Genomic DNA, 12237 nt, shown 5'->3' with positions numbered 1-12237 from the left:
TATGCCCTCAAATCGAAATTTATTAAAAATCTGTAAAGAATTAGAGTGAGTGATAATAAAAAATATATATTTATAAGCTCTTTTCAAAAGTGTCTTCATTACAGTTCTGTATTGTGTTTTATAAGACACTTGCGCAGCGTAGGCGTCAGTGAAATCTGCTCGATTAATATCTGGGTGGCAATCTTCTACGCCATTAAAAACTGTAAGCTTAATCACATTAATTACAGGCAGACAAACGGACGGACAAAGGGACAGACAAACGTACGGACAAACGTACGTACAAACGTACGTACAAACGTACGGACAAACGTACGTACAAACGTACGGACAAACGTACGGACAAACGTACGGACAAACGTACGGACAAACGTACGGACAAACGCACGGACAAACGTACGGACAAACGTACGGACAAACGCACGGACAAACGTACGGACACAACTAGATCCGGCAGTGTTCCTGATTAACAATAACAACAAGATATACACCAATATGGTAGTAAACGCATTCTTCACATGCTAAATACTTATCAACGACAATGGGAAACTCCTTGACGGTACGAGAAATGGATATAACTAGTCATTGAAGCTGGTCTTGTTTGTTGATTTAGTTCTGTGTAAAGGGGACTCGTGGCACCTTTGTAATTCTCCAAAGGAACAGTCGGCTTATTTTGCAGGGCATTCCCGCTTCGATTTCGGTCGAGTATCGTCTCGACTGGATGGCTGAATTAAATGGGAATGGAATAGGGACGGGGTATTCGTATTGGATGAACGCAGATTGCGTTTTCACTTTCATCATTGCATTTAATACGGATGAAATTGTTTGGTGATGGGATCCGGAACGTGATGCGAATACCCAGAATTAATTGCAATCGGAGCGGCAGCGACCAAGGAATCAAGCGGATTTCGAGGGTGGCAGCAATCCTACACTCATAATATCGTTGGATGCCCCCCAGTTTTCTGCCTTTGTGCCTGTCCCGTGTTGCCCGTTCTCAACGCCGTTTGCTGCACTGGAAGAAAATTTGATTTAAAAGACGGATAAATTGTAAAGCAGAATATGTCAGTGTTCGTTAACAAAAGGCCTGGGCAAAGTTGTTTGCGATCAAAGGAAAAAGGAGTAGAATTAGGGAAATACTGAGAACAGTATTTCCATGTAACACTAGGCAAAAAGAAGTGCAGTAAGTCCTATGCCACATTTTGTTTTGGCAAAGAATATAAATTAAACTAATATTTATTTAGTATAGATTATAGATTAAATTACTATTCTTTTGGGCAGTGTGTGCCAAACCAGTTTGCTGGTTTGGGTAACTACTGCCAGTGGCTTTCTTTTGTCGCTTGCCACACAAAAGCAGCGCGGCAAAGGACACCACAACAACACAACACCTTTGGCCGCCTTGCACCTTTCCTCCGAAGTGGAATCCCCATACCCACACCCACACCCACACCCACACCCACATCCAGAACTACATTCCCATTTTCATCGGAACACGTGTGGGAATCGCCCGCTGATCCTTGCTAAAGGTGCCCGGCGGCTGGTAGCAAATCGCACATCCCTCGTCCCCATCCTGTACAGAATCGTCCTTGTACGCCCAGCGGATCCAATGGACAACAGAAATTAGCAAGTAGAATCAACAGACAAACGGCAATTAACGGATGAGAATGAGCATGGGGGCGGAAAGCTGGGGGCGCGGGTCGGATTGAGTGCAAATGAATAAGTAAGTGAGTGAACTGTGGGTGTGAGTGTGGGTGTGGGTGGGTGTTTCAGGTGTTTCAGGTGGTTCCGCTGTTTTTCAGGTGTTTGGGTGGCTCGCATCTCAAATTGTTTGGAACAAACGCCGCTCCAAATAGAAGGGAGAACAGAACAGAACAGAACGGAAGAGGTGACCCATAGACCCATAGGCAACTGGCCAAAAAAGACGGGAGGGCTGAGGAGTGACTACCACCTGGCGATTTGGTATTTAGGGCTTTCCCCCGGGCATCGCCAATGCCTTTGCTCCATTGTGGTCGCCGATTCCGAAGCGGGTTGAAAAAAGGTGCCCAGATATAGCTGGAATCTTTATATGTCCGACCAGGAGCGGCTGCTTTATTGGCCTTTTTCGGTGTCTCTTTCAAAAAACATGCCAACTGCGGGCCACTTGAGCCTTTAAGTTCATTGGCTGCGTTGGCGAGCAAATTGCACTGTTCTGATTTCCTACTTTAAGGTACTTTTTGCGTGTTCTTTTCCCTCAAATTCCTCTCAGAATGCATTCAAATTTGAGTCCATGAGATGCCGCTTTAAATTAGCAGAGCCAATTAAAAAAAAACTTTGGAAAATCCATCAATTTTCAGTGAAAGGTGAAACTTAATGGCTTTATGCGCAATCTATTTAATAGTAGTAACAATAAAATACACGAAATAAAACAATTTAATGCGCCTAAAGGAAATGTCTGGTATCTTACACATTAAATTACAATATTTCAGGTTATTATGTATATTGCATAATAATATTAAAAGTCTTGGTAGGCACATCTTGGAAACTGGTTGCCTTTGATCAATTTATTTACATTAATAAAAGTGTAGCCACTTTCCCAAGTGTGTACCCAATTAATCTTCTAAAGTAGGCCACATTAAAAGCACACTCTCATTTTCAATCAAGTTGGCCGTGGCTATTTTTGACATTTGGTTTTGAAGTGTCGCAAGGAAATTTAGTTCACATCTAGAACCCGAACCTGAGAAACCATAGTCATAGTACAACAACTGAACTTCGATATGCCGAACAAGTCGAAGGCAAGTCCAGCTGGAAGCAACGAAACCCGTTCCTCTTCCCCCGACGAGTTCCTCATGCAGGAGCAGCCTCATCAGCCACGTGGATCCAGTGTGGAGTCTATAGAGACGGAGGATTCGCCATCGGATATGGTGGATCAGTCTACCCAGACGCAGGTTTTGACGTACCCTGCCTTGAGAAGTGATGCCCAGTTCCATGGCCGCGTGAGAGAACTGCTGAGAGCACTGAACTCGATCTTGGCCAAGAAGTTGATGAGGGCTATCAGGAATAACCCTGGAATCATTGCGTCGGACCTGAACGATATTACTTTGCAGCTCGGGTGAGTTCGAATGATTAGTTGTTAGAGTCTTGCATTAAAGTTGATGGCTTAACCAGCATGCTGGGCTTGAATAATCTAGTCCCTCCCGAGGAGGATCTAACTGGGGATCAAACTGTGGTACCAGAGCTTCAGCCAGAGCAAAATCCATATGGGGAGCCGCTTGCTAAGCAAAAGAAGCTAGAGACTTCGACCACTCATGGCCCCTCTTCCGAGCCTTTCAACAATACTAATGTCTCGGAAAAGCATGAGAAGGGATCAATGACCGATAGACAGGACCAAGAATCCCATTCCGCTCACCGTGACGACCATGAAATGGCTTAAACGGAGAGGGGCGGACCCCGCCACGTGTGGAAGCCTGAAGCCATCTACAAGTGCTCCCAGTGCTCCAGAACATACATATTAGCTGCAGGCTTCAGACTCGTATTGGCCACTTTGTGGCGGTCCGGTGAATGGATACTGTAGGTATTTATGCTTTGCTACATTTACTTTTCGAAGGATGCAGGACATTGACGGACAATTATTTGTTCTGTTACATTTAATTAATTTTTGTACTTAATATCGCTGCCGTTCATCATACAAATAAATGATATGTTCATGTATTAAATGACATGGTCAAGATAATTTTGAACAGAGAAATGCAATTTCCTTAGATGGATAGGTTGGTATGGATTACTTACATTTAATAATAATAAATCATAAAGTGAAATTGAAGCAAAGGCACATTTTTAAGTTCAATACAATCATATTTATTACGCAAAATATAAATTTCTTTGTCTTTACGCTTTTGTGATTACTTTATCTGCACCTTGGCATAATTTGTGGCGATCCTAATAATAAAATATTACTCCTCAGTTTGGTGGTCATTACATTGATAATCCAAAACATTTAAAATTGAATAAAAAAGTTAAAAAATGAATTAACCTGTCTGAAGTGCAAGTAATTAAATCTATAAATTCAACATAATTTTTTTTGTATCGGCATTTCAATAAGAAACATTTGGCGAATGGAACTACAGGGTATATAGGACTGAAAGTATGTGTGAAACTGTGTGAGTGTTAATCGACTGGCAATGCGTTGGTGTTGGTGTTGGTATTGCTGCCTCGCCGAAGGTTGCTGCCAATGGAGGGTTTTATTGCTCTGGCCTGGCTGAAAAGGACAGGCAAGCCCAGACAGCCCCTCAGAGAAATCGGTCGGAGGTGGTTGCTGGATTGTGGGAGCCAGACTGCCAAACTGCCAAACAGCCAAACATCCAAACAGCCAAACAGCCAAACAGCCAAACAGCCAGGCTGACGAGCAGACGAGCAGACAGACAGACGGCTGGGGAAGTGCCGACAGCAGGCAAAAATGATTGCAGACAAATATTGGCGGAGAAATCCGCGTTTATTGTACACTTACGTGGATGGCGGGGAAGGGGGGGAAAAGGCGGGGGACCGAAGGTAAAATGCGTAACTTTAATGCAAACAGCAAAAGGCAGATGAAAACGGCCCACGAGGTACTTACATACTTACACATTCATAAAAAGCACGCAATGCGAGTTCTTTATTGCGTGTCCCCGAATGTATAAATAAACATTTTCGGATTGCATATTTCTGATAACGGATTTCGGTTGATTAATTATAACTGACAGGTTTCACGTTTCGAGTTTCAAGTTAATTACATGAGGTTAGTTTTAACTTTATCACACATACGCACTGCTGCCTTGTGTGATTGGGTATTGGTTTTGATTGAATACTAAGCTTATTAATATCATGTGCCTCTCTTATCTATGAACTATCTTTGATAGTTTTTTTACGTAGATTAAATTTAAATAACAACTTAAGGTACTTAATGGCCTAAATGCATACCAACATTATGGGCAAGAATAATACATACTAACATTTAGAGCATAGGGTATGAACATAGCTTCGAATTCGATAGGAAGGTTATTAAGGTTATTTTATTAACTTCAAAAAAACAAGAAAGTGCCTTTAAGTCGGCTACAAAATACCCATTACTCCAAACCCACATCAATACACGGTCTCACAAATTTCTTGACTTAGTGGTAGAGCTTCTTGTTCTCGAAGTATTGGATAAGGTTTCAAATTCAATCTTATTGTAATCTTAATTTAATTCACACTGTAGAGTCCACACACAAAAATATGCTGATACCATGCTTTTTCAAACCCAAAATTCGATCGGGAAAAATCTTTCATGCAAACACGATTCGGCACTTTTCATGAATCAAATTGCGTATCAAATTAAAGGAATCAAGGGCGTAGCACAAACAGAGTGAAAAATACATATGCTCTGCAAGTAAGGGGTGTAATATTCTCAAGGGAAATGAGCGAGGCAAGGACGCACGGTGGGTGGAGTGGGTGGCTGACTTTGGCCCACGCACACAGCCATGCAGGCACACAGACAGGCAGAGTGAGTAACCCACACTGTTGGGTTTTCAGTGCGAATCGGTGTGCTCGTTGGTGTGAGCGTGCGAGCGTGCGAGTGTGTGAGTGCCCATCCAGACATTTATTTATGCTCGTATTTATGCATATTTTGTGCAGAATTGACGGCAACATTTTCGCACATTTTCGTTACCCCTGAGCCCGAGATTCGTTCGGTGATTGCCTTTCGACCACTCGTTGTTCCCGTTAACACCACGCTGATCTTTGACCTCGGATGTCTGACGTCTGATTTCTGACGTCTAAAGGCTGCTGCGTGATGCCTGATGGTCGTTGGCTGACCGCTGAAGTGGCAACTTGCTCTTGGCCACCGGGGAACTTGGTCGAGCGAACAATCAACGGAAATGCTTTCCACCCTCCTCCACCAGGGGTGATAATGAGGTTTCGGAAAAACGTTCGAAATCAAAGTGCTTAACGTGGGACTTCTAGGCAGTGTGCAACAGCAACTGCATATTTTACAACAAATAAATAGAAATAAATTCATCAAAATTAAAAAAAATCAGATACCAGTTAATCAGATAGTGAAAGTGCGATCAGTATATTTTTCATCATTTTTAAAATATTAGGTTTCTAGCTAATATAGCTCCCGAGATCTCGACATTTATACGGACGGACAGACGAACGGACAGATGGACAAGTGGTTAGACTCGGCTGGTGCTTCTGATCAAGAATATAAATACTTTGAAGAGGCGAAGAGGTTTCCTTTAACACGTTATATTCATTTCATCAAATCTTGTATACCCTGTTAATTTACGAATTCAATTTTGTAGCTTATGATAATTTCTACCGTAATACCACTATTATTTTGTTGTTCAAAAATAATTATAATATGTATAATAGTTAGATTGGTAAGTTAGTTTTAAATATTACGTGTATAATTAATTTTATATTTTCGCAGAACAACTTACATTTAAGTTTAAGTTTAAAATTGCTGATTGCTTTTAAAATTTTTTTTAAGATGTGCTTAAAACGGTGTGACAGTAAAGGACACAGCCAAAACTTTTTCACACTTTATTTTTTTTCCGTTCCTTGCTATGAATAAATTATTTCAACTGACATACTTATATAATTTAAATCACCATGTGTATAGTTACTTTATGACTTCTTTTTAAAGAGGATTGATCAATGACTATCATAAAAAAACAATGCTCCGCTCTTTTAACGAGCAAAAATATGTCAAAAATATATCTTTCAATTTGGCTTTAATTTACATCCTCATAAAACTGGTAAGTTTAGGGAAAAAACTCCATTTAGTAGAAAGTACGAAACTATTTTCATGTAAACTTGAAAGTGTTAGAAATTTTGTTTACTTTCAAATTACTTATTAGGATTAGTGATGGTCATTCTTGCCCGATAGCTCAGTGGAAAGAGGGTAGATCATCCGTTTTTTCGGGTTTATGGGTGACGCGTGGCAGGACCTGCTCCTCCCCACCGATTTTGGAAACCAAATCGGAATCCGGATCCGGATGCGGAGACTGGTTGCCGAGTTGGCTTTCCTCTCGCCAAACTAGCTATTCCGCATTCAGCGCGTGCTGCACTTTAATTAAATTTCTTAATTATGTTGGATTAATACAAACAGAGGGCGCTGGCAAGGGCACACACACTAGGACACCAGCACACACTCACTCACACTCACTCACTCACACTCACTCTCACTCACACTTGCACAGCAGCACACCAGCTCACAGTCGTACAGTTTGCTATTCTCCTTTTAAGTTTAATCAACATACGCAGAGGGCGCTCCGAGGAGGCTGAGCCTGGCCCGAGTAATTGAGAAAACTCGGCGCAAGTGTCGGTCTCGACAGCTCGAACTTCGTTTATGCGTTTCCCCCAATCTTGAATATGAATATGTATGAATACTACCCATATTGAAAGCCACAAGAATACAGCACTTTCGTGAAGAAGAATTAAGCTTACCAACAATAAAACCTCGTTCCAAAAGCAGCTTATGATGATTATAGATAGTCCTGGATATTTATTACATTTTTAGATCACTCCTGAAATAGCTACTAAGTAGCGTCGTGTTGCTGGTTTATTCCAATACCAATTGTAGTTAATGAGTGCACTCCGTTGTTTCCGCATAAACGACCCGGAGGCAGAATCAGTCTGCAAATGAGCTGGCTGTCCTCCCAGACCTGCCACTCGAAGAGTGGCCCCCTAGATCCTCCTCCGCCCAATCCTCGCCAGCCTCGACTGCTCCTCCTGCTCGAGTGCATACACAGTTAGTTACTTTGGCATTTACCTTTGCCGGCGAGCATCCTGCTGACATCCTGCCTCTCGTCCTCGTCGTCGTCCTCGTCGTCGTCCTCGTCCTTGTCCTCGTCATGGTCTTTGTGCCCAGACCGTCTCATCTGTTGCCATTGGAGACGCCTGGTCCTAGTTTTTGGTCCTGGTTTTGGTCCTGGCTTCGGTCCTGGGCGAGATGACAGGCGCGTGTGGGGCTGGGGATTAGTTGCAGCACGTGACTGAAATTCCAAGCGTTGTGGAGGAAGCAAGTGCTTACTAAAAATTAAAACACATGTAAAGAAATAATTAAGATATTATGCCACGAACCTCCGATTGAGCTTCTTCTCTCTCTCCTTCTCTTTCCCTTCCTCCGCCCAACTTCTGCCAGCCACCCGATGTGTTGCTCAGCTCTACACTGTGACAAAACGCAGTGAATCAGTTGAGCTTTACATTGGTTTGCTAATTATTTAAAAATATATTAAGCTTTCATATCAACTATGCAATGCATAGTTCATTGCATTTGTAAGATCAACTAGTAAGTATACCTCTATTTTATCTCAATTTTCTCTGAAATGAAAAATAAACTTATTCCTTAAAGTGCACTCGAAATTTCACTCGTATCTACACGATCGTGAATATTTCATTTATCTCGAGTCCAAGTAACCAATTTCGGTCAGTTTGCACTCATTTTATTAGAAACACAACACTCTTCATTCCAGAGCTTTTTTTAAACAATTTAGTTTCTTTTGGATTTCTTATAAACTCAGGGCAAGGATGTCCACCTTCGTAGCTCAATTATCCTCTAACACTTCAATGTATCACACCATTTTTGTGGTTTATTCCAGGTGACATTCGCTAGTGAAATGCTTTTTGTTGCGACAAGAGCACATTGTCATTCTGAATGGAGTTGGAACTGGTGGTCGGTGTCCGGTGTGTTTCGCTCGTGTAAGGACCTCTTTCGCTTGGGTTTCTATTAATTCAGGAGCTGCTGGCTGCCCGTATATCCCAAGCCCAAGCCCAAGTCCAAGCCCAAGCTCCAAATCGGTGCATTGTCCTTGCGGCACGTGGCTCATTTCTTGCGATTTGTTTCGCTACACTTTGTGCCTCATTATAGGCCCAGTCTGCTGCCTAATGTATCATTAAAAGATGTTTTTGTTTCGCTCCCCGGGTCCTTTTGAGCGGGTGAGCAGGGTGAGCAGGGTAAGCAGGGTGAGCAGGGTGACACTGGGGCGGAGTGGGGTGCTGGAATAGTTGCCGCCTGTTATAATTTCTGCTTGTTTTATTTACGGCACTTACGCGCACTTGTACTGAACAGGATCTGGAGTCCTGCGAGGCGGGCGACAGTGGAAGATAAGGTTCGTGCTCAAAACGTTTTTACATTTTATCGACTGCGGGAGGAGCGACGGGGGCCAAGGAACACTCCAACACTCCAACACTTAAACACTCCAACACTCAAACAGTGAAACACTCAAACACACACATGCAGCACACACAGCAGACAGAATGGTGAGAACGCTGGAACAATTAAATTTAATTGCATTCCCAATTTGTATAATTATGCCTTGGTCTAAATACATTTTTTATTTACTTCACAGCGATGACACAGAAACGAGCCAAGGATGGAGACAAAGGTGGACTTCAAGGCGGTCTCAGATGCTGATGCTGATGCAGCATCCACATCCACATCCAAATCCTCCTCCTGCCCTCGTCTTCTTCTCCAGCCACATTTTGTGGTGCCTTCTGGCCATTTGAATCTCCGCTGGTGGCTCTGGTCCACAGGGCCTCGGAGCAAACGGACTTCCACTTGGACTTGACAATTACTTTCGAGGGTTCGGGAGATGCTGGACACAGCTTCAAACAGCGAGTTTGATTCAGGAAAAATTCCTGGCATTTAATAAAGCTATTTTTAAGTTGATTAAGTGACTTGGATTATGATCTGTAGTTCGTGCTACGAAATAGCTCATCAAATTGAAATTTACTTTTCAATCTTAGTGTGAGTTATGATAGAAAAAGTATGTAGTATGAAGTGGAAAGTGGAAAGGAACCTTTACGATTGACATAAGAAGTTCCTATTAAGAACTATATATCTTGTGCCTAATAATGCCATCATCACTCCCGTTCCCGATGCAGTCACGGGCTGCTGGACACCAGCTTCTTGTCCTTGTTCTTCGCCGGAGCCATTGTCATATGCCGTCAAAGCTGTCGGCAGCTGCATAATTTCAATTATCGACTGCATCTATCAACTCCGAGCTGCAAAGGCATTGCACATCCACTGGGCGGCCAGGGAGGCCAGGGAGGCCATTGATTCATCAGAGTCATCGCAAACGAATGGAAGCCTAATCAAAATTGATGGCTAGATTGCATTGCCATTGTCATCAAGCTGTTGACAGCTGTCATCGGTGGCCGGAGATTTTCCAATTTTGACGATTAGCTCGAGTCCGGCAGCCGGAATGGCGGAGTGGCGGAATGGGCATCGAGATTCGGGGACGGAGGCCCAGGAGCTGCATAATTAGCACCGCCCCCGTGCGGCCCATTCCATAATCACGGAGTGTGCCTTTGATCGGCAAATAGAAATTCCACACAGCGATTAATCCAATAAGTTTCTATTACTTTGATTAGGTGTTGATTATGTGTGTGTGTCTGTGCCAAAAGTTTTCGCCTGCCGACAGGTGGCGTCCCGGTGCTCGGGGGAACTTTTCAAGCTGCCTGCTAATAAAGTCGTGAAAACACAGGCCCACCCAGTGCTACATAAACGCCGCCGTTTGGCGAGCAACAAAGGCCAAGGAGCACGACCAGGAGCAGGAGCTGGATCCTGCCAAAAACGGGGGGAAAAAATCCTGAGAAAACAGAGCAAAAATGCTGGGAAAATGGCAAACTATGCGAAGGATGCTGTGAGAAAGATTTTTGCAATTTATTTAAGTCACGTGCCATATTCTCTGCCACCTCACCTTGGGCGCTTGCCACTCCTGCAGGTGTGCAGGTGTGGAGGTGTGCAGGTTTGCTGCCTTGCTGCTTTGCAGGTGGGTGTGTGCGAACTTGATATGGAACTCAAAGTGACTGGCCCGCCACTGACTGACTAACTGACAGCCGTACTCGTACTCCCACTCCCACTGCCACTCCACTCGACTTCACTCCAAGCCCAAACCAAGACGGAGTCGGGCCAAAGTAAGGCCAGCAGCAAATGCAACATAAATTATATGAAGCAAAGGAGAAGGAACCTGATGCCCGGGGCGGACGAAGACGAAGACGGAGATGGAGATGGCGATGGAGATGGAGATGGCGACGACTAGGTGACGGGTGGGCTCCCCGGCTCCCCGACTCCCGGATGAGGGCCTCCTTTTCGACACTATCATATGCCTGCCTTTTGGGAACCCAGCCGCCTGTTTTCATGGGGCAACTTACTTTACTTAGTTGGCAGCTCTTAATTAGTGTGCGCAAATTTCGAGAACGTGAATTTTCATAAGTGTGTGATACACGGTTGGGGTCAGGGGCTGTGACTAGGATAGACTGATTGGAACGGAGCGGCGAAATCAGCAGGAAACCTAACGAGTAATGGCAAATAATAACGAGTCTCCCAAGAAAACTGCTCTTCAATTCAAACCTAGGGAATTTTAGTTTTAACCTTAATATAAGCTTGTAATGAATTCATACTCCTCCATCTGGGCAAATCATAGTTTGATTTACCATATAGAACACGTAGTTAACAGTTACTTTTCAAATGACTTCTGTTGGCTGAGCGTATAAGGTGAACAATGATGAACCATGTTTGGAACAGGTCTAAAATATGATCTTTAATATGTGAAGGAATGTCACTACGGAGGGCAGTTCACGTAGTGACGCAGCGCACCAAGAGGATGTTCAATTAAAAGATATTATTTAAGTTTATTTCGAACTAAAATAATAATAAAATAATAAAATAAATAAGGAAAATAGCTGAAAAACTCCAGATATCTTTTGCTGATATATGGCTTTAGTTTAAAATGGTTTGTAGATTAAAAAAAAAGTGACGAAGCTAAGTCGAACCACAACTTTGGTTGATGATCGTCAATTGGATTTTAATTGGAGTGATCTTTACTGGCAATGTGCTCCTCCATATTCAGTGAAATCTGATGATGCCGACGACTTGTAAACGAATTGATGGTTTTTCCTCTTTATTCCTCTTCATATTTTTCATCAATGCACATTTACATTTCTTTACGCCTCTCTTATAGAGTAAAAGGGTATGCTGGATGCGTTGAAAAGTAACAGGTTTCCGTTTCCGCCCTTATAAAGTATATATATTCTTGATCAGGAACGCTAGCAGACTCGATCTGTCCATGTCCGTCTGTCCGTCCATCTGTCCGTATGAACACCTCGACCTCAGTTAAGAGTATGCCTACCCCTTTGGAAATTCGTTTAGATTTTTTTTCCCACATTTCTGTCGATATACCAGAAACATTTTTTAATTTTTCCACATCCACTAGTTGAGTAACGGGTATCTGATAGTCGGAAAAC

The 12237-nt window shown here is 43.0% G+C and overlaps 1 protein-coding gene across 1 annotated transcript; it reads left to right on the top strand.

The window, feature by feature from the left end:
• Positions 1 to 2676: 2676 nt before the first annotated feature.
• Positions 2677 to 3643, top strand: LOC122624707. Its single transcript, XM_043804381.1, has 2 exons — positions 2677 to 3082; positions 3139 to 3643. The coding sequence occupies exons 1-2, from the start codon at positions 2748 to 2750 to the stop codon at positions 3401 to 3403; spliced, it is 600 nt and encodes a 199-aa protein (XP_043660316.1). The 5' UTR covers positions 2677 to 2747; the 3' UTR covers positions 3404 to 3643.
• Positions 3644 to 12237: the final 8594 nt, after the last annotated feature.

This window comes from Drosophila teissieri, chromosome X (assembly GCF_016746235.2).
Source record: "Drosophila teissieri strain GT53w chromosome X, Prin_Dtei_1.1, whole genome shotgun sequence".
NCBI classification, from domain to species: domain Eukaryota; kingdom Metazoa; phylum Arthropoda; class Insecta; order Diptera; family Drosophilidae; genus Drosophila; species Drosophila teissieri.
Note: the sequence above shows the minus strand (reverse complement) of the source record. Positions and strands in the feature narration are given on the sequence as shown.